Here is a 23061-nt window from a genome sequence, read left to right on the forward strand (position 1 = left end):
GTAATAGGTGAGCAAAAATTACATCACATTACTATGAAAGAGAGGACCAGATTCAGTAAAAAACAACTAAGAACCAACAGAAACATATGCCTATGTTCCCAGGATGTATTTATTGCTGAAATTATAGATCCTATATGGACTGTTCTACATCAAGAGGAAAATCTTAGAAAAATCCATGTCCATGCCTTCCAGAATGTATTTATTTTCATGTCCATGCCACCCAGGATGTATTTATTGCTGAAATTATAGATCCTATATGGACTGTTCTACATCAAGAGAAAAATCTTAGAAAAATCCATGACCATGCCTTCCAGGATGTATTTATTTCATGTCCATGCCACGCAGGATGTAATTATTACTTAAATTTTACATCCTATATAGACTGTTCTACATCAAGAGAAAATTCTTAGAAAAATCCATGTCCATGCCTTCCAGGATGTATTTATTTCATAACCATGCCTACCATGAATGTAATTATTATTAAAAATATACATCCTAACAGAAAATCTCTAACAAGTACTCTTCATAAATTACACTAACACAGTACTGAGAGAAAACAACTGTGAAACACTAACAAGTCATCTGAATGTGATCATCTAACCCATCATCTAATTATGCCCAGCAAACATAGAACTAATGAGGACTATTGCATGATGAACACTATGAACAATGAAAACAAAGCAAGACCAAAATTGACCATGACTACATGACCCGCTGTGACAACAGCAAAATAGCACGGCCATACCACTACATTTGCGCAGCCATAACCTCTGCAACACGCATATGGACGCATATCGAACACCAAATTAGACAACCCCATTAGACAACAACAAAAAAGCACCACAGTGCCTAGATCTGTAGTCGCCGATGCTCTGCCGCAGATACAGGGAACTACCGAATCAATATACATGGATCGAGGATGGAGAACTCACCAAACAGGTCGCCGCAGCTGTCGACGCGAACTGAAATCACGTCCACCACGACTTAGAGGGGCGATTCGCGAGGTCACGGCACAAATTCGGCTTCGAAACCTCTTCAGCAGACTTCAGCCCCGCCTGAGAACCGTTGAATCGATGAGCCGCGGCACCGAAGGAACACTCCAGCCTCCGACGGGGGAATCCAGCTTCCGCGGAGAAAAATCCCTGCCGCTCCTCCGCGGAGAAACTCCAAGGAAACTACTAGTACTACCAGGAACCCCCTGCCGGGGATTCTGGTAGGACTAGTCGCCGCCGGGGAGCTACTGCAGCGAGTGGAGATCTAGGGCGGTGGAGGCTGCGGGGCAGAGCGGAGGAGCGGAAATGGGGATTTCGAAACGGAAGAAGGGAGAGGAAGAGGAAATCGCTCGCCAGCCTTGGACGGTAGCGCCGCTCAATCCACGACATCCAAAAACGATCCGACGGAGGAGCCGCGTGAGCACGCTGTAAGACACCAGAGTGCCCAGACAGTTATTAGATTATACGTTAGCCAAAACTGTTTTTTTTTCTTTTATTAATTGGTGCACCTCTTTTTGCATTCTTGGCAAGTCATGATGAGGCTGGCAAGGATGTAGAAGTGGAACAAGTGATATAAGAGGTAGTATCATTGACTTTCATTTAATTTTTATTTATACTGTAGACTCTTTTTTTTTTCTTTTTATTAATAAATCCGAATTTAATTATCACACTTTCCACATCCATATGGATCCTGGCCGGTGCCTCCTTGCGTCTCGGGCTAGCAAAGTGGCCATATCTCGCCGTGGCCCGTGGCGATGGCAACTCCTATATACCGACCAGGTCGGCAGCTACCGCGCGCCGCACACCGCGCGTTTTTCTGTTTTCTGTTTTCTAGTTTCTTTTTTCTGTTTCTTTTTTATTTTTTAAAAATTTAAAAATGTACAAATATAAAAATGTTCAAAAATGAAAAATGTTTAACTTTTTTAAAAATGTTCAGATTTGGGAATATTTAACTTAAAAAATCTTCAATTTTTTAAAAATGTTCAAATTTGGAAATCATACTAACGTTAAAAATCGTTCAAATTTAAAAATCGTTCAAACATAAAAATCGTTCAAACTTAAAATCGTTCAAACGTAAAATCTTTCAAACTCAAAAATCATTCAAACTTAAAAATCGTTCAAACATGAAAATTGTTTAAATTTAAAAATCGTTCAAAATTAAAAATCGTTCAAATTTAAGAACTGTTCTATTTTTTAAAAAATATATTTTTAAGAACACTCGTATTTGAAAAATGTTCATGTTTGTGAAAAAATATTTTTTTTCGAAAATTACTCAGATTATGGAAAATAAAAAAAACAGCAGAAAAAGAAAAGGAAACAAAACCAGAAAAGAAAAACGAAATTTACCTTCTTGTGGGCCGCGGCCCAGCTAGCCACCGCAGGTTCTCAGCCGGAATCGTGGGCCGGCCCAACAACGGCCGGTGGGTGTGCGGCTCGTCGCTGAGCACCGACCAGGTCGGTGTAAAGCACCTCCCCGTGGCGATGGACGCTTTAAGTAAAGCAGGAGGACAACGAGGCCGCCAGGCGTGCGCGACGCGATATCCCCTTGTGGGCACTGGTGGGCCGGCGCGCGTGGCCAACGCCCATGGGCGGTTATGGTGCGTTTTCTAGTCTGCACCGAAGGAAGAGCACGTCTCTGCTGCCGGCCAGGAATAAGAAACTGAGAGAGCAGAAAATGCTGCCCAAGAGGATCTCAACCCGCGCGCTCTATAATGTTTTGGAGATCGGCGGTGAAAACAAACTCACACCGGTGCGCCTCAAAGAGCGTCGACGTTTTTTCGAGTCCAATAAAAACGCCGGCAACCCTATGCCGGTCCCTTGGCGAACGGCGGAATTAGGCGCACCGGCACCTCGCGAGGCGGAAAATTTTAAGGTGAGAGTCTATCAGCCACACATCCCAAAATTATACATCTTTTTCATCAAAACCCTGTCCCCTCCGTCGTTCATTTCTCCCGCCCGTCGTTCCATCTCCCATCCAGCCTCCAACCCGAAAACCCTCGCCGCCGCCATGCCGCCAAAGAGAAAGGCTCAGGCAAGGCAGCGAAGGTGCCGATGAAGGTGTCGCCGAAGCCGCATGCCGTGGCGCCGAAGGAGAAGCCGACGAACATGTCGCAGGAGGCGTGGGACGACGAGAACCTCCGCTGCTCCATGATGACGTCTGATCGTAGAATGCGCCGCATCGTCGCTCTCGAAGCCGCGAAAGCGCTGGCTGCTGCCGAAGTGTGTCTCAGCTTGGGCGGCGGCCAGTCCGAAGGGAGCTAGCAGCCCGCCAGCCGCAACGTCTCGAGCTCACCATTGTCGCCGGGGTACTATGTGGGGTACTACGCGGAGGGGTCGTCGCTCTCGCAGATGCGTCTATCGCAGATGGACGGCCGCCCCCCTACTCCCCCGAGTGCCCCGACAACGACATGACCTTCGACCCCAACGCGCCGTTCTCGCGGGGTTCGGCGGCGAGGGGCAGCGGTGCCTTTCGCTTCCCCGTCGACCTGAACTCGTCGCCTGACCTGCGCCGCACCGACGGCCACGTGACAGATGGCACCGGCCTTCCCCGCGACCTCTTCCCCTACGAGGGCACGAGCACCCACCAGGTGTTCAGCAACGCGTCCGGCGTGTCCATGGGCGAGGACGAGGTGATTTTACTAACTTTTTATGTGTTATGTGCATCGTAGACACCGGCGGCGATTGAAAGTAGGTAACTTGTTGCGTAGATTGCCGCCGGGGACGAGATCCTCACCGGCTTCATATGCGGCTAAACCTATGAACCCCCAGTCGACGAGTATGAAGAAGAGGCCGAGGAGGACGAAGGTGAGGAGGGGGTCCAGGAGGAGCTGATCGACGCCGACACTGGTGTGACCACGATGAGGACAACGACACGCAGACGTTTCGGCGGCACTCATGGTTCGAGGTGGAGGTCTTTGGAGGATGAATGTCTCATTGAGGCGTGGAAGCAAGTGAGCTTTTGCCCTATCACCGGTGCCAACCAAACCGGAGGCAAGTACTACAAGCGCATCGTCGATTCCTTCAACGAGAAGAAGAACTATGGTGACTACGCCACCATCAACATGAACCGGAACGAGGGCGCCCTCTCCCACCGTTGGAACCACATCAAGGCGGTGTGTAGCAAGTTCCATGACTACTATGAGAATATTAAGAACCGAAAGGAGAGCGACAAGACGATGGTGGATTAGGTATGATCTACGCCCACTTAGTGATGTCTATTTCATAATGCATTATAGTGTATCTATGTGATGATCCATCTTGTTCTATATCTTGTCATTGCATCATGTATTGTTAGATGCTCAACGCCCTCGAGATGTACAAGTACAAAAATGAGGACAAAGACTTCCCCTTCATGCATTGCTTCAACAAGCTACAAGGGTGCAACAAATGGGACGACCTCCGCCTTACTCTAAACAAGGATGGGGTAGAAGGGCCAGTCGATCCAGCCGGCGCCTCCACCGGGCGCCCCATTGGCAACAAGAAGGCCAAGACCGAGAGAAATGCGACGCCGGCATTGGCCGCCATGGACGCCTCCCTCGAGAAGATGATAACCTCGTTCTAAATGGAGAACAATGAAGCGGTGAATAGGGCTGCCGTCGTGTGGAAGGCAATCCTCGACAAGCAAGACATGAAGATCGAGTTGAAGAGGGAGAAGGTGGAAGTGGCGAAGATGGAAGCTCACACCGCTGCCATGAAGGCCACCAATGAAGCGACGCAGTTTTCGTTGGCCAAGATGTCTCAACAATCCAAGATCTTGATGGCCGACATGGATAAGATGGACCCGTTGGCGCGGGCGTGGCACGAGATGTACGACGAGCGCATCAGCCTAGAGGTGATGGCGGCACGAGCTGCCCGGCACCCTCCATGTTAATGTCTCCGTCGGCACCGTCGACGTTCATACCTCCCCCGGTGATCGTGGATCCTGTTGCAGCGACGGAGCTACGGCCAGGGCTCGCCGACGATGAGGAAATCGTCCAGGTTGAGCCGCTCTTGATCCCGTTCATATGATCAGTTGGCTTGGAAGTCGAAGTTGTTTTTTACAGCCGGAGAGGGCGATTCGGTGGCCGTATGTTGGCCAAAGTTTATATTCAAAAACCTATTCGAATTTGGTGGTTGTGCGTTAGCTCAAACTTTTAATTAGAAAACTTATTCGAATTTCTATGCTTTTGTTTGAGTTTTCAATTCAAATCATCTATTGGGGCTGTCGTATGAGGCGTGCCGGTGTTGGAGCAGCTCCCCCAAATGGAGGATGATGTGCCTACGCGCCCCATACGATAATGACGACGCCCCTGCCAGCGACTATATAGGGTGCGGCGGTGGAGATGCTCTAAGTCTACTCACTGATCTCACATCAATTCTACTCCCTCTGTTCCAAATTAATTGATTTAACTGTAGTATAAAAGTCCTACAGCTGCTGATGCATACTGAAATTATTAGCTTCGCATTCAGATGCGTTGCATTCTGTTACCGATCCAACTTCTCAACAGTCCTAAAGATGATGTGTACCTAGCACCTTGCACGGTTCGCATCTAAGCAAAAAAAAAGTTCAGATATCTTGGCAGCCTGATCACTCAAATTCGCAAAAAAAAAAGGAGTCAAATATTGCCTCGCAGTTTCATGGAATGCCACAAGTGTCCAACCTAGATATGTCTACATTCTCAAGACATCAGAAGATAATAATTAGAAGGTATTTCTCGTGCCATCGCCGCCCTGAACCTGAAGTCGTATGATGAAACTGAAGCCATTGATGGGCATGCATGTGCTTTGATGCCAATCCATCACCGGACGGCTGCTCTGAGCTAAATTGAATCATGGCCAAATGCAGCCAAAGAACTTTAGCATATACCCCTTATATATCCCTGTCGATTTGACCTGCAAATGGATCATCCTTGATCATAGGCTCAACCGTTAAAGTACATAAGTACTACTATATGTACGTCAAGTTTGTGAACATGGTATGCTCCCAGACCGCGTGCAATTAACTACTGATTGGACCACTTCTGTATCGCCACATTGCTAGAACTGCACATTCACATGCACCCAACTCTTGTACTAATTGGTCTACATCATTTAAGATATACAATTTGCATCATTGTGAGAGCACATAGATAACTGCATTATTGTTAGTACACATAATTTACAGCATGATTGCGGGGGATATTGGATTTTTTCTTCAAAATAGGTAAGCACGCTACTGATTGACTGGGCAAAACAGAAATGACTGGGGTGGGTACACACAATTATTGCATTATTATGAGGGAACATAAATTATAGCATGATTGTGGAGACTAATGGATTTTTTTCAAATTCATTGACTAATTGAAGCAAGCATAATTGCATAGTAAGCATTTAATTAATCACTGTCCTATGATTGAATTTTATAGTCTGGAATCAATTTCCTAATATATCGAGTCAACGGTGCATTGCACACTATAAGTAGCGCAAATATGAGCCCAATCTTGGGGCATCCATGTATTCATTTGTCACACTAATACATAGCACCATGGATCAGGTGAAGAGATTTTACCATGATTTCTTCCATATCAAGATGCATAACTTCAGTCGCATCAGCAGATGCATTGTCGACTCGGTTCTTTTCCTCTACCGATTCGTTGCATTGCATGTTCATCCATTATGGATCCAACTCTCATATTTCATTGCCATTGATATACTCGGTTCAGTCCTCTTGATGTCGCTGAAACCAAGCAACCCTGAGTTCAGCCCTCCTTTTATTGACATGCTATACTTGTCAACTTCTGCTCTCACAGTTTCCGGCCTTAGCACCATCAAAATGGAGGACCTCTCAAGCTCCCAGATTGTGGTCTTGACACTGCTCATGCTTGTAGGAGGGGAGATCTTTGTTTCGCTCCTAGGCCTCATGCTCAGAGTGAATCATCAAGACAACCAAGATCTTCCAAGCGTGAAGATCAGCTCAGTTCCCGTTGAACTTGAAGCTATAGATGGTGATGATTTTCCGCTTGACGAAGCAGCTCATTCAAATCCACCTAAGAGTTCTGAAGAGTTTAAGAGGAGAAGGTCTGTCAAGCGCTTAGGATATGTGGTCTTTGGGTACTTTTCTGTGATCCATGTCGTGGGCTTTCTGCTGGTTCTTCTGTATATAACTCGTGTGCCAACTGCAAGCGCGCCACTGAACAAGAAAGGGATCAACATCGTGCTCTTCTCAATGTCGATCACCGTCGCCTCCTTTGCTAATGCAGGGCTCGTGCCGACGAATGAGAACATGGTCATCTTCTCAAAGAATCCAGGCCTCTTGCTACTGCTCAGTGGCCAGATTCTCGCAGGCAACACACTGTTCCCTCTTTTCCTGAGGATGCTGGTATGGTTCCTAGGGAGGCTGACAAAGGTGAAGGATCTGCGGCTCATGATCAAGAACCCTGAGGAGATGCATTTTGGTAGTTTGCTTCCAAGGTTGCCAACTGTGTTTCTATCCTCAACTGTCATTGGCCTGGTAGCAGCTGCCGCTACATTGTTCTGCGCTGTTGACTGGAATTCTTCAGTGTTTGATGGGCTCAGCTCTTATCAGAAGACTGTCAATGCATTCTTCATGGTGGTGAATGCGAGGCACTCAGGGGAGAATTCCATCGACTGCTCGCTCATGTCCCCCGCCATTGTAGTACTATTCATCATCATGATGTAAGTTCATGACTGCATGACACCTCATTGATTAATGTTTCATGTCACTTGACTAGTATACAACTTGGTTTAGAATATCACGATACATGTCTGACATTTTCTTTTTTTGGTTTCAGGTATTTGCCATCAACAGCAACATTTGCACCATCCAATGGAGATACTAAAACCACCAACGAGAACACGAAAGGCAGGAGATGGTCATTTGTGCAGAACTTCGTCTTTTCACCGCTTGGGTGTAATGCCATCTTTGTGATAGTTGCCTGCATCACTGAAAGGAGAAGGCTCAGAAACGATCCACTCAACTTCTCCACCTTGAACATGATATTCGAGGTCATCAGGTGTGTTCCTCTTTGTTCCTTCATATGATCAAAATCCTTCCATTACTCAGTAAGGCTACCATAGAGTAAAGGTAAAGGGAAATTGCAGCATAACAAAAGAATTAACTTAATTCATAAATAGAGCAACTTGTGTTTGCAAGAGCTAAACACAACACTAGACTAAACTATGTTAGGAGATAAGATCTAACTCATAAATGCCTCTGAGTAAGGAGAATAATTTTGTAAGCTTTATTTTGCAGCGCATATGCCAACGCAGGGTTATCCACTGGTTACAGTTGTTCAAGGCTACATCAGCTGCACCCAGAGATCATCTGTCAGGACAACCCATACAGCTTTTCTGGATGGTGGAGCGATGGAGGAAAGTCTCTGCTGGTCTTGGTCATGCTTTATGGCAGACTTAAGGCCTTCAGTATGGGCACTGGTAAATCTTGGAAGGTGGCACACAGCTGAACAACACTACTTGCAAAAGCATGTGTATTGGATCGGTATAACCATTGTCAGCATACTGCCTGAAGATTCAGGTTTCTAGTTGGATCATAGTAGATAAATATACATATCTGTTCGTCCATGTTGCACTTGCAACAGAAAACACATTTGTTTCCACCACTCAAATGTGCTTTGATCTTTATGTTAGCAGTCAAGATCAAGAAATCAATGCAACTAAAGCAATGAGCCATCTGTCCTCATGTTGATGTAAGAGCAGGGTGAATTTTTTGCATGTTGCAGTGGAAAAACACAAATTATTATGCTTATTGTTGGAGTGAGCGGTTTAATATTGTTACACAATTTACAAAGTAAGTGACGGAAACACCCACACCCATGTGTGAGTGTACAAAAGTATTTCCCCAAAGTAAATATAGTTGGTTTTCACACCATGTACACACACACGATGACAATGTTGTCCTGTTCTAGTAAACAAAATTCCAAGACAAACTCAAAAAAGGTTTATGGAAATTGAAAGCCTAAACTGGCATGATAATAATGAACAATATCTCTGTATACTTTGTTGAGGCATCAGGACAGCGTGCCATAAAGTTAATCAGCCTTCTTGATGGGCAAGCCGACCAGGTGAGCTAACATGAAGGTTCAGCTACCCACTAATTCTAAATTACTTAGTGATGTGAATATGTGATGAGGATATGAATCCACGTGAAGAAATAATTGTAGTAACAAAACATTAAAGATTGAAAGGCCACCAGAGAAGCTAAAGCCACAACAAATGTGCAAATAATGCAAGGGATAGAGCAATTGAGTTCCAAACTGAGACGAATTCATTAGCATCTTTTGATCAGACATCTACTGACTTTACCTCAAGTTTTAAATCAAGCAACACCTCTCCATTCGAGCAAAGAAATGAAGTGTGTTGGCCCTAAGAAAAGTCCTAACCATATGCACCAGGACAACCTTAGGTATCATCCTACCTCCTCAGCACAGGATCAATCAAGATGTAACCGTGTCCTGGATTTACGATTCATGGCTAGCAAGGAAGTAACTAGGAAGTGACTAACTGAGGAAGGTTATGATGCATTATCATAGATAAGAATCATATGATCAAATTATCCTCAGAGGCATGAATGCTTTTGTGTCACACGCATATATAGCATCATGGATCGGGCGAGAAGATTTTACCATGATTTCATCCATATCAAGCTGCATAGCTTCAGTCATCTCAGAAGACTTGTCGATTCGATCATTCCCGTCTATCAACTCCTTACACTGCATATTCATCCATTTTGGATCCAACTCTCATATTTCATTGCCATTGCTATAATCGGTTCAGTCCTTTTGATGTCGCTAAAACCAAGCAACACTGAGTTCAGCCCTCCTTATATTGACATGCTATACGTGTCAACTTCTGCTCTAACAGTTTCCGGGCTAAGCACCGTCAAAATGGAGGACCCCTCGAGCTCCCAGATTGTTGTCCTAAAACTGCTCATGCTTGTAGGAGGGGAGATCTTTGTTTCGTTCTTAGGCCTCATGCTCAGAGTGAATCATCAAGACAACCAAGATCTTCCAAGTGTGAAGATCAGCTCAGTTCCCGTTGAGCTTGAAGCTATAGACAGTGTGGCACTCTGATGATTTTCCGCTTGACGAAGCAGCTCATGCAATTCCACCTAAGAGTTCTGAAGAGTTTAAGAGGAGAAAGTCCATCAAGTGCTTAGGATATGTGGTCTTTGGATACTTTTCTGTGATCCATGTCGTGGGCTTTCTGCTGGTTCTTCCGTATATAACTCGTGTGCCAACTGCAAGCGCGCCACTGAACAAGAAAGGGATCAACATCGTGCTCTTCTCAATGTCGGCCACCATAGCCTACTTTGCAAATGCAGGACTTGTGCCGATGAATGAGAACATGGCCATCTTCTTGAAGAATTCAGGCCTCTTGCTGCTGCTGAGTGGCCAGATTCTCGCTGGCAACACACTGTTCCCTCTCTTCCTGAGGCTACTGGTATGTTTCCTGGGGAACCTGACAATGGTAAAGAACCCTGAGAAGATATACTTTGGTAATTAGCTTCCAAGGATACCAACTGTGTTTCTCTCCTCGACGATCTTTGGCATGGTAGCAGTCGCCACCACACTGTTCTGCGCTGTTGACTGGAATTCGTCAGTGTTTGATCGGCTCAGTTCTTATCAAAGGATTGTCAATGCATTCTTCATGGCCGTGAATGCAAGGCACGTAGGGAGAACTCCATCGACTGCTCGCTCATGTCCCCTCCCATTCTAGTACTATTCATTTTAATGATGTACGTTCATGACATCATGGCACATCAGTAATTGATGTTTCATGTCATTCGACTAATAATACTTGATTTAGAATCTCATCAGACATGTCTTTTGCGTTTTCTCGAAAAGAAAAAAGAATCTCATCATACATGTCTGAGAAATTACCTTTTGGTCTTGTCTTAGGTCTTTGCCATCATCAGCAACATTTGCAGCACCCATGGGAGATACTAAAACCACTGGGACAGCGCTAAATGCAAAGTAGGATGACTGGTGCAGAACTTGGCATTTTCACCACCCATCTGTAACATTGTCTTTGTGACAGTTGTCTGCATCACCGACCAGAGAAGACTCAGAAATGATCCGCTCAACTTCTCCACCTTGAACATGATCTTCGAGGTCATCATGTGTGTTATTGTTTGATATGATCAAAATCCTTTATTACTCTGCCGATTAGAAAAGAAAAAAATACAGTAAGGCAATGGTAGCATAGGTTAAAGGTAAATGATAATTCCAGCAAAACAGAATAATGAACTTAATTCACAAACAAAGCACCTCGTGCTTGCAAGAGCTGCACCACACTAAGCTAAACTATCTTACAAGTTGCAATATAATCTAACTCATGAATGCCACTTTAGTGGGGGGAATAATCGTGCGTGCTTTATTTTTCAGTGCATATGGCAACACTGGGCTATCCACTGGTTACAGCTGCTCTAGGCTGCAGCAGATACACCCAGAGAGCATCTGCCAGGACAGGCCATACAGCTTTTCTGGATGGTGGAGTGGTGGAGGAAAGTATGTGCTGGTCTTCATCATGCTCTGCGCAAGGCCCAAGGTCTTCACTATGGCCACAGGTAAATGTAGGAAAATACGACACAGCTGAAAAAGACTACTTCGAAAGGCAAATATCAAATTAGTATGACTATCGTTAGCGTACTTTCTGAAGTTCAGGCTTCTAGTTGGATCATAGTGGATACAAATACATAATAAATTCCACCAATCAAATCTGATTTGAACTTTATATTAGCAGTCAACATCAAGAAATCAATGCAACTAAATATTGAGCCATTTGTCCTCATGTTAATGTAAGATGTATCAAGGTGAATCCTCTGCACTAATGTTAGATTATTTAGTGATGTGAACATGTGATGAGCATCTGAATTAAAAGAACACCCAGATCATGCAAATGGAAAATGAAAGGCCACCAGAGAAGCCAAAGTCACCAAAAACACGCAAATCATGCAAAGGAATAGACATCTTCTGTTCAGTAACATTTACAGGTTTCACCTCGAGTTTTCAATCAAGCAACACCTCTCCATTCGAGCAAATATTTATGTCGGCCCTAAGTGAAGTCCTAGCCATATGCACTAGATTAACCTTGACTCATCCTACCTCCTCGGCGCAGGACCAATCAAGATATAACCACATCCTGGATTTATGATACCATGGCTAGTAAGGAACTAACTAGGAAGCTAACTGAGGACGGTTCTTGTCCACTTGTGTCTGTACATTTCCCTTGAAGCATGTCATTAGAATACTTCCTGGCCATGGGTTTGATTACAGCTAAACAGGCTCTGTGTCATTGTTTCATAGCAGCTGCAATCGCTTTCCGACTCATTATTGCTGGACATCTTCAAGGGAAGAGCCAAATGCAAAGCACCAAAATAGTTCTATACATGCATATTCTTGTTTACAATGCAAGCTTCAGAGATTCTCTTACATCCATTTAAAAAACAAAGTATATACCATAACTTCCAGGCAATTCCACTACCAACACTTACGAGCTGTTACACCACCTGATCAAGGTTGCCCTCAGTGGCATGGCAATTGGAAAATTGCCTTCATATGTAAACAGCACTATCACTTGCCGACTCTGGTGAGCTGGTAATAGTTGCCTTTAGCAAGATGACAATTGGCAAAGGGTTGGACAAATATTTAGCACGCATGCAAACTGTTCTTTCCTAAGGTCTAACGCTCCTTTGAGCATATTGCTGCATGCTCCGCACGCATAGCATTAAGTTCTGAAAGGTATCTTTATTCCGTATTATTTTTATTTTTTTACAAAAGGCATCTCAAAACCATATTGTGCATGTCTGGCTCTCCACTAACTTCAACCGACGGGCTGTATATATACTCCCATCAATCACTTTTCACTTGTAGCCTGCTGAATCAAGGAACATACAGCAAAGAGAAAGAGGCACCGCCATCTAACTCCAATGCCTATCCAGCTGAATGTCATTGTTAGTTCTGCAAGACATGCCATCCATTCATCTGTGTTCATTTTTCAGTTCACTGCTTTCCATTTTAGCCCCCTTTTGATTCACTTGTCCTATTTTGTTATCATTGATGTACTTGGTTTTGTTGCCTTGATGGCGCTGAAGCCAAGCAAACCCAACTACAGTCCTCGCCATGTCGACATGTTTTTCCTCTCGACATCCGCAGTCACAGTTACAGGATTAGCCACCATCAAAATGGAGGATATTTCTAGCTCCCAAATAGTGGTCCTAACTATCTTGATGTTCTTAGGCAGTGAAATGTTTGTTGGCTTGCTTGGCCTTGTTCTTGAGTGGAGCAAGCAAAACAAGCATGATCCTGAAGATAGTAGAGTGAGATCGGTTATCAACCTCGACGAGTCGCAGGTAGAAGAGGCAATCCCGGCAACACCATCAACAAATTCCAATGGGCTCGAGAAGAGTTGCCTCAAATACTTAGGGTTTGTGCTCCTGTCCTACATGGTCATGATTCTTCTTGTAGGTTCTCTATTGGTGTACTTGTATATAGCAAATGTTTCAAGTGCAAGAGATGTGCTATCAAGGAAAACTATCAACACAGTGCTCTTCTCGATATCAGTCACTGTGTCTTCTTTCACCAATGGAGGGTTGATTCCGACGAATGAAAGCATGGCGGTGTTCGCCTCGAACCAGGGCCTCCTCCTGCTACTCACTGGTCAAATTCTTGCAGGCAATATTCTGCTTCCTGTGTTTCTCAGGCTGGTGATATGGGCATTAAAAGGACTAGGAATAACTAGAGCTGGAACTGCCGAGTTTAAGCTCATGATGAACAACCCAAGGACAATAGTTTTCAACCACCTGCTTCCTAACCTGCAGACAGTATTATTCCTTGGAGCCACAGTTGGTGCCCTTGTAACCATGGCAGTCACACTCTTCTGCAGCTTGAACTGGGATTCTGCAGTGTTTGCAGGGCTCACCCCAAATCAGAAGATCACCAATGCATTTTTCATGGCGGTGAATGCAATGCAGGCAGGAGAGAACTCCATCGACTGCTCCCTCATCGCGCCTGCAGCTTTAGTATTGTTCATCACTATGATGTCAGTTCTGCACTCTAAGCTCTTGTCTTCAGGCAAACAGTAGCATAAACAGTTGGCTGACATGTGTAGATTTGCAGGTACATTCCAGCCTCTACAACATTTTTCTCAATGCAACATTATGACAAGAGAGGTGGCGAAGAACAAAAGGATGGACCAGCGAAGAGAAGCCTAAGGCTGAATAACATGTTGTTTTCACCGCTCACCTGCAATGCTGCACTGATAATGCTCGTCTGCGTCACCGAGAGGAGATCACTCTTCAGAGACCCTCTCAATTTCTCCACATTCAATATGATATTCGAGGTGATAAGGTAATCAACCGGACATATCAAAATCTTCTTTCCCAAAACTGCATGTGGTCTCTCATGCGTGCAGAACATATTCGAAAATTTACCACCTGGCTGCTTGCCGTGCCTGCAGTGCATATGGGAATGTGGGGCTGTCCACCGGCTACAGCTGCTCGAGGCTGCCGCACCTGGAGAAGGAGAGCATCTGCCAAGACAAGCCGTACAGCTTCTCGGGGTGGTGGAGCGACCAAGGGAAGGTGGTTCTTGTTCTGGTGATGTTCTATGGGAGGCTCAAAGGGTTCCACAAGCGCAGGAGCTAGTTTATTGAGCCAATGCCAGATCAGCTGGCCCTTATTTTCTTTTCTTAAGTTCTTCATCCTGGTGATGTTCTACGGAGTCTAATATGAACCTATGTGATGTCCATATGCATCACTTCATGAGTTTGTAAACATCTTGAAATTTTCTCAAAATATTCAGTGTACTACAAAATGTTAATTCAGGTTCATGTAAAAAACTTAAGAGGAAAAAATATGATCACATGTTGTAGAATGTACAGAACGAACAGATCGCTATTGTATAACTTAATCTACTCTTGTTTTACTACAGTACACAAATGATGATATGTTTTATGGAGTTTTCTTTGGGGGTACGGTGCCTAAATTCACATGAACCCAATGTTCACAAAATCTGCTTTAGGAGAGATACGCTAGTACGTACTACCGGGTAGCGGGCGCTGTGGTCACCGAGCTTGAGGCGCTTCGCAGCACGCCGGAGCTTGAGGCGGTTCCCATCGCCACTCGCCAGCTATGGCGGAGAAAGCCACCACAGCTTCTGCCCCCGCGAAGATAGATATGCCGGTCGAGTGGCGACGGAAAAACAGGCCAGGCGGGGCGGCGGCGGCGGCGGCGGCGGCGGTCGCCGCTTCGGCAAGGGGGGGCGGCATTCCGGGCTTCGGCGAGAGAAAACTTTCAGTAGTGGTTATGTCGATCCGGCCCAATAAGCCTTACAATCGAGGCCCATTTCTGTTAACACGGCCCAGTAGTTGCCATCCCCGCCACTGCTACATAAGCCCGCCCCCGAGCTAGGGTTTGCGTCTCTTGCATCCACCCATCACCAACCTCCAAACCCCTGCTCCGCCGCCGCCGTCGCCGATCCCAGACCGGAGCCATGGGCGTGTTCACCTTCGTGTGCCGCAAGTCCGGCGGCGAGTGGGAGGCCAAGCAGCACAAGGGCGAGCTCGAGGGCTCCGCGGCCTCGACGTACGACCTGGAGCGCCAGCTCGTCTCCGCCGCCTACGCCAAGGACCCGTGCGGCGGCGTCCAGTCCTCCTTCACCATGGTCTCCCCCGACTCCGCCGTCTGCCAGGTACGGAACCCCCTCCCGCGCTTACTGTCTTGTGCTGCGTCGGCCCTGCTGATCTAGCTTTATGCGCGTGTCCTGCACTGTGAGCTAGTTGCGATCCATGAGCTCTGATGAGTAATCGTTGTAGTGATTTTTGTTAGATCTGAATAGCTTGGTCTTCTTGTTTGTATTTGTGAATTCAATAACGCAATTCAGCATTCGATCTATCGAAGGTTCGTGGAGCTGTCAGTAAATTGATTCACATTCATTCGTTTGCTTGTGATTTGTTGTTCAAGATAAGTAGGTTGATAAGTACCGAAAGCACATCTTACATCAGCTGGTGGATGAATTATTTCTGTAGATTGTGGAAGAAAGTCATTATGGCTTTTTGTTTCATGAAGCTGTAGTTTTAGTTCAGCGTTGCATTTAGCGTCTTAGAGGTAAAAATTTGTTTATTTTCTTGTGGATGTGAAAAGATGCTAGCATCTTAGGCTGCACTTATTGTAAACCGTCTTCTAGTTCTTGGAGGCATGATTCCCATTAGTTGTAGCACTAGGGGTCAGTCCTAGTGATCTTTCTTCATGTGTTGTGTACTGAACCCAGCTAAGATTGTGTGGTAGCTGATTGCCAGAAGTGATATTAGCTACTTGTATATTCATTCTTCAACGAAAATTTTCTGTAATGCTGATCTGAAATTTTCATGCAGGTGATCATTGGAGCTGCCGCTGCTGGTCCGGCAGTTGCTTCCGCTGGTGGTGCTGCTGCATCAGGTGGAGGTGCCGCTGAGGCCCCAAAGGCCGAGGAGAAGAAGAAGGAAGAGGAGAAGGAGGAGAGCGAGGACGATCTTGGCTTCTCTCTCTTTGATTAGATCTTGTTTCCTATATTGCATTGCCCCACGAGTTATGCCATGGTCGTATTGCAGTAATTTTGGGTTGTGAACTTGCCTAGTTGACTGTTAAGAGATCTATGTTGTCACTCTTCCGTTCATGTGAGGATTGGTTATGTTATTCAGCATCAAAATATCCAGCCACTGCTTTTGATCTCACTAGCGTAGTTTCTGTGTTGCATCCATGTATTGCTTGTTTCTTGTTTGGCTTAAATCAGTGGTTCAGAAAGCAAATTTTTGATGTCTTATTCTTTTGGCTGCTATTTTGGAATTTCTTCTGTCGTCACCTTCACCGAAATGTATCATCGGCGTTCTCTGGTGTTGGCACATTCCCATGGGTATCCCAAATCTTCTGCAAGACATTTTTTGTGTTCCATCCTGGGCTTAAATGAGTTAAAAACTTGAGTGACTGCTGTTCTACATTTGCTTGCAAATTGTGTAATCATATCTGCTGAAAAGATTTGGAGACACGTTATTGTAGCACAGATAAATGCGGAAACGTCTATAGGTACTCCAAAGCAATAACACGTAATCAGCACATATAGAATGGAGAAAAAAAAAGGGAAACCCAGCTTCTTCTACTTTTTTTTTCTGAAATAATTTCTATATTAAGCTAGCAAGCCGCTTCATTAAAAACCTAAGGCAGGAAAAGAATGCGTCTAATACTTGCTTCACCAACACAAAAGGTTATATCATGAAGAGATTTACATCGTTTGCTAACTCAATCCATATACAATCTAGGGGGTCATCAATACAAACGACAGAGTGATACCCATTGGCATTAGCAGCTAACTTATGAACAATCTGATTACTTTTCCTTGAACAGTAACTAAAACACACCTTAACAAAACCCCTAGCTAGGAAAGCACACCTCAAAAATCGCTGCAGCCGCACCCGATGAATTACCATTGTCTTTCATAGTATCAATCACCTCTATGCAAACACTCTCCACTTCAAGCTTGGTGCACCCAATATGACCCACCAAGATCAAGCCATCCCGGACCGCCCTTGCCTCCGATGTAGAAGCATATTGATATGCTCAATACCACAGCTACTCCTGATCATAAAAGTCTCTTTCTCATCCCTTATCACTGCCCCGTAGCACCAGAACAAGAATCCGGAGAGAAAGTTGCATCCACGTTTAATTTCACATAATCCTCCTTTGGCTTCTCCCACCCGAGACATCGATCCCTTACGTTCTTCTTCAAGGCACGCCAATAATTAAGTCCAATTGCAGCTATTGGCTGTGCCGATCTAGCAGGCTTCTGGACTTTTTCATCGGGAGCTATTTTCTTTCTCTCCCACCAAATGTACCAGCAAGCAATGGTAACTAGCTCTTTCATCCCAAGCTCTGGAATATGTGGCGTTTTCTTATCTACTTGTCTCAGCATGGCCTCAAAAGCCCCAGACCCCCCGCACGGTCTTCATTGCAAGCATCCAGAATGACATTTGCAATGCCCAAATTTTCCCATATCTCGAACACCCTTGGACACTTAAAAAACAGGTGTTGAGTATCCTCACAGTGAGCCAAGCAAACCGGGCATACACTGCTAGTAATTATGTGTCTATTGGCCAGAATTTCCTTACATGGAATTGCCCCATGCAAAAAGCGCCAAGCAAATATTTTCATCTTAGCTGGAATGCGGAGAGACCAACCATTGACCCAGACCGGGTTCACATTGGCCGACCCGATAGTTCTTGGAACCTTCTCCCCATGTTGATGATCTCATTCCAAATGGTACGCTGAGCGAACCGAGAATATACCAGTCTTCGTAAAATTCCATGACACAAAGTCATCCATCATTCCAACCGAGAGTGGAATCCTTAATATTCTCGTCACGTCCACACTCCGGAATATGGACCTAATCAAATCCTCGTCCCATGTTCTTGTTGCAGGATCAATAAGTTCGGATACTTTAGTGTACACTGTATTGCCTCGTGGAGTAATAATCTTCTTGGAACAGTCACTCGGTATCCAACAATCAGACCAAATATTGATGTTCGAACCGTCCCCAACTCTCCGGATATGACCTCTCTTCAGTGTTTGTAAACCAGCCCAAATACTCTGCCAAGAATAAGAGGACCCTTTTTCAGCTGAGCATTAAGAATATCTTCCGAATGGGTAGTATTTTGCTTTTAGAATCTGAGCACATAAGGAATCTGGCTCACACAGGAGCCTCCAACTATGTTTAGCTAACATAGCTAGGTTAAAACAATATAGATCTCAAATCCCATACCACCCTTCGCCTTCGGAACACACATCTTCCACCAAACAAATCAATGCATATGTTTCTGCTCATCATCATCTCCCCACCAGTAACGGGACATAGCATCTTGTATCCCTTTAATTACTTGTTTGCGCAGCTTGAAGACTGACATAGCATATGCGGGGATCGCCTGGATCACCGCTTTCAACATCACCTCCTTCCCACCATAGGATAACAACATCTCTTTGTACCCCGCCAGCCGAGCACATATTCTGTCAATAAGATGCAGGAAACAATCAGTTCTATCCATACCAATTAGAGGGGGAAGACCCAAGTATTTGTCCGTAATTGCTTCCGTCATAATATTCTACTCGGTGCACACTTCTTCTCTGGTCTCCACACGTGTACAAGGAATGAAAAGAATACTAGATTCCGCCTCACTCACCAACTGTCGTGAGGCAGTACAATAATCCTCCAGAATTTTTCGAAGGCACCTGGCGTTTCGTAAGTCTGCTCTCATAAGAACTAGAGAGTCATCATCAAATAGCAAATGAGAAACCGTTGGTGCCCCTCTACACACCTTAACACCCAGAATATTACCCGCCTCCTCTTCATATCGTAAGAGGCTGGATAGTCCTTCAGCACACAAAAAAAATAAGTAAGGGGACAAGGGATCACCCTGTCATAGCCCCCTCGTTGGACTGAATTGTTCTGTCCTTTTACTATTAAATCGGACTTGGTATTTAACTGACCCGACGCAGGACATAATCAAATCAATCCAAACTTGGGCAAAACCAAATCTGGTAAGAATCTTCTGCAGGAAACTCCATTCAACTCGATCATAAGCCTTGAGCATATCCAACTTGATCGCGCAAGTACCGTATTTACCTTCCATCTTCCTCTTTATCGCATGGTAGCACTCAAAATCCACCAACACATTATCAGTGATCATCCGTCCAGGAACAAAAGCACTCTGCGTAGGTGAGATAATTTCAGGAAGAATTGCTTTTAGTCTTGCTGCCAGTATCTTTGAAATCACCTTATATAATACATTGCAAAGGCTTATCGGCCTATACTGAGAAATACTCTCTGGATTATCAACCTTGGGTATAAGCACGATGTTGGTATTGTTCCATCCTTCTGGTACAGCCCCAGAACTAATAGCGGTCATAACTTCATTTGTAAGCTCCTCCCCAATAAGACTCCAGTATCTTTTGTAGAAAATAGCGTGGAGACCGTCCGGACCTGGAGCTTTTAGATCCCCAATATTAAACAAGGCCTTCTTAACCTCCTCACGTGAATAGGGAGCACAAAGACTTGCATTCATATCTTCGGTGACACAAGGAGTCACCTTGTTAACAACCTCCTCGTCCGGATCCGTCACCTCCCTGGGAACCAAAGACTCAAAATAGTGATTAATATGCACTTCCAAGTGCTTCTCCTCTTCTATCCAACCTCCTCCTTCTTCCTTCAAGCGCTTTATCAAGTTCCTCTTCTTTCGAGCCGTCGCAAAATTGTGAAAAAAGAGGTGTTTCGATCCCCAGATTTCATCCAATTCGCCCTACTTCTTCTACCCTTTTTAATAAAAGGGCCATTTCAACGAAAAGTGTATTTGGCTCCTGGGTACCGGTGCTTCTGTTTAAAAAAAATCGAAAGTCATACATATTTATTTTAAAAATAAATCTGGACATTACAAGCGTGACAACTTTTGATATCAAATTCTTTATATTGTAGGCTACACAAAAAAGACAAAATCTGTTGAAATTTAATATTAGAAATATGCATACCCAGATCCACTTGTCATTTTTGTGTAGCCTAGAATATTTTGTATTTGAAATTAAAATTTTGCACGTTTACGAAATAATTTATTGGCTACACCATAATTTTTTAATGTTTTTTAAACACATAAATGTGATTTTTATTTTTTAAATGGCAGGAGCACGGGTGCCTAGGAGCCAAAGATCTATGTCCCCATTTCAATTAATAGATTAAATTTGGATATCGGTACCCTTTTTTCGCCTCCATGTCAAACGGGGATGGCACATGGTAGAGTGCTCTTGGATCCTTCATTCGATGAAGTGATCTCCTTCCTGATGTCGATGATGGTGTTGGAAGATAAGAATTGTCCCGCAATATTTGTTCCGGTTGTTTTTGAAAATGGTGACTCGTACTTCGGTCCATCACGATGGTTACCCTACTTTTTGACTCAAACTAATTCATTAAATATATTTATTACATTACTAAATTACTAAATTGTCTTATTTACGCTAAGCTATTTATTACTATTTTTACTAAATATATATAAAAAATTCTCTACTAATATTGATTTTATATTGTAAATATTTATATTTTTAGTAACAATAGTTAAACTTAGAGGTGTCAATTTTTTGACGAAATTTATATGGCTTATTTACTTCTTTTTTGAAGTGGAGTACTTCTGTCTCTGCATCAATTGATGCACTCTTTATTAAAACAAATCACATCAAAGCAGTTATAGCGTAAGTATCACTAAGGAGCGTAAGAGTCTCAACATGGATAAACCACCTAAAAAAAGCTAGAAGAAAAAAAAGTGATGGCCATCATAATGTGAGCCTCTTCTCGGACTGCCAACTATAAAAATCCCGTGATTTTGCTCATAGCACATCTTTGATCATATTTATTTAATGTGAAAATTATCCTACCTATTTACACCCCTAATAAATAAATAAGAGATCAACATATGCACGGTAAAGAAACACACTTTTTCTTTTGCAGATATCTAGTATATATGCTCCAAGATCAGACCGTGAGGAGTAGTATCTTTCCCTAACTCGAGCTACGGTTGTATCGGCCGTAGTCCGTAAACGTAACGTATTCCGTCTCGGGCTCCTATGCTGGATTCTACTACAAGTATAGATCGCTTTGACATCGATCCTCCTCCTAGGTCAACGTAAGAAGACGCCGTAGTCCCGTTCTGACGATGGAGTCCACAGCGACCACCACCAAGCCGCTCGGCCCGACGGCGCTCGCCCTACGCCTCCTCGGCGAGCTCGACGAAACGGGCGCCGGCGGCAGCAACCTCGTCTTCTCGCCTTTGTCCATCTACGCCGCGCTCGCCCTCACGGCCGCCGGCGCCCGAGGCGCCACTCTCCAGGAGTTTCTCGCCGTCCTCGGCGCGAGTTCCCGCGACGAGCTCGCCGACACCGTGCGCGGCCTGGCCGAGCAGGCCCTCGCCGACCGCTCGCTCAAGGGCGGGCCGCGCGTGTCCTTCGCATGCGTGTCCTTCGCTCAAGGGCAGATCCGGAGCCACTCCGCCGAAATAGCCGGCCGGAGGCAGTGAAGGTGACGCGCCGGAGTAGTATAGGTTAGTCTAGGTCTTTCCTTTCTCAAGATTTGCTGTTTACCCTTGTGGATCTTGGCTTGATGCCCGTGTTGAGGTGGTGGCGGTGGAGTCTGGGCTTCTCCATGCTGCTGGCGGCGGTGCTGCAGCTGCTCGTGGTGCTCCGGTGGTCGGAGCCAGAGGCGAGCGGCGGCAGGACGGCGTCATCCTCTCCAATAAAGGCCTTCTTCGAGTCTCCAGATCTGGGCGAGCTCGTCTTCGATCCCCCTCTCTCTAGCCACCGCGGCGGTGGAGATTGGGAGAGGATCTCCGACGACCCTGCTTTTGGCAGATCTGCGGGCTCCTTCTCTGGAGCTGATCTTCGACGAGCGAAATACACGGTGACCAAGCTTGTCACTATGATCCATGGCCAATATGGTGGCCCGATTTCAACTACCTCCATGACGGAGGCCCTCTCGGTCGGCTGCTGAAGCTCGACGGCACGAGGGAGACAAGTGGTTCGTCCCCGTCTCTCTGGTGATTGCCAGGGGCTTGACCTTTGCGTCGGCAAGGAGCGTTCGAGCATCATGCGCTCGGAATTCGGCGGAGATGTCTGGAGTTCGCCGGCGGCGCGTGGCGGAGATTACCCTGGACCCGATTGCTTTTTCTCCTTTTTGGTCAGGGTGATTTTTGTAAAGTGGAAGACCCTTTCTTCAAAGTTTAGGTTTATCTGGGCAAGAGATGTAAAAGGGCTTTTCTGTAAAATGTACCTGCCACTTGGTTCAATATAAGAGCTCCACCGGGGTCTTCTGACCCCTTTTATGTTCAAAAAAAAAAGAAGATCAGACCGTAAGGGAGTAGTATCTTTCCCTAACTCGAGCTACGGTTGGATCGGCCGTAGTCCGTAAACGTAACGTATTCCGTCTCGGACTCCTATGCTGGATTCTACTACAAGTATAGATCGCTTTGACATTGATCCTCCTCCTAGGTCAACGTACGAAGACGCCGTGGTCTC

General features: G+C 45.1%; 3 protein-coding genes and 1 pseudogene across 3 annotated transcripts; all 4 read left to right on the forward strand.

The window, feature by feature from the left end:
• Positions 1–6429: 6429 nt before the first annotated feature.
• Positions 6430–8736, forward strand: LOC127312525 (cation transporter HKT2;2). Its single transcript, XM_051343044.2, has 3 exons — positions 6430–7646; positions 7763–7984; positions 8224–8736. Exons 1-3 carry the CDS (start codon positions 6463–6465, stop codon positions 8432–8434), a joined length of 1617 nt encoding a protein of 538 aa, XP_051199004.1. The 5' UTR covers positions 6430–6462; the 3' UTR covers positions 8435–8736.
• A 704-nt stretch (positions 8737–9440) lies between these two features.
• LOC127315231 (cation transporter HKT2;1-like) lies at positions 9441–11585 on the forward strand (annotated as a pseudogene).
• Positions 11586–12839: 1254 nt separating this feature from the next.
• LOC127312526 (cation transporter HKT2;4-like) lies at positions 12840–14790 on the forward strand. Its single transcript, XM_051343045.2, has 3 exons — positions 12840–14030; positions 14108–14338; positions 14448–14790. The coding sequence occupies exons 1-3, from the start codon at positions 12919–12921 to the stop codon at positions 14632–14634; spliced, it is 1530 nt and encodes a 509-aa protein (XP_051199005.1). The 5' UTR covers positions 12840–12918; the 3' UTR covers positions 14635–14790.
• Positions 14791–15397: 607 nt separating this feature from the next.
• LOC127312524 (large ribosomal subunit protein P3) lies at positions 15398–16700 on the forward strand. Its single transcript, XM_051343043.2, has 2 exons — positions 15398–15679; positions 16362–16700. The coding sequence occupies exons 1-2, from the start codon at positions 15482–15484 to the stop codon at positions 16521–16523; spliced, it is 360 nt and encodes a 119-aa protein (XP_051199003.1). The 5' UTR covers positions 15398–15481; the 3' UTR covers positions 16524–16700.
• The last annotated feature ends 6361 nt before the right edge of the window (positions 16701–23061 follow it).

The sequence above is a fragment of the Lolium perenne genome, chromosome 7 (genome assembly GCF_019359855.2).
Source record: "Lolium perenne isolate Kyuss_39 chromosome 7, Kyuss_2.0, whole genome shotgun sequence".
Lineage (NCBI taxonomy): Eukaryota > Viridiplantae > Streptophyta > Magnoliopsida > Poales > Poaceae > Lolium > Lolium perenne.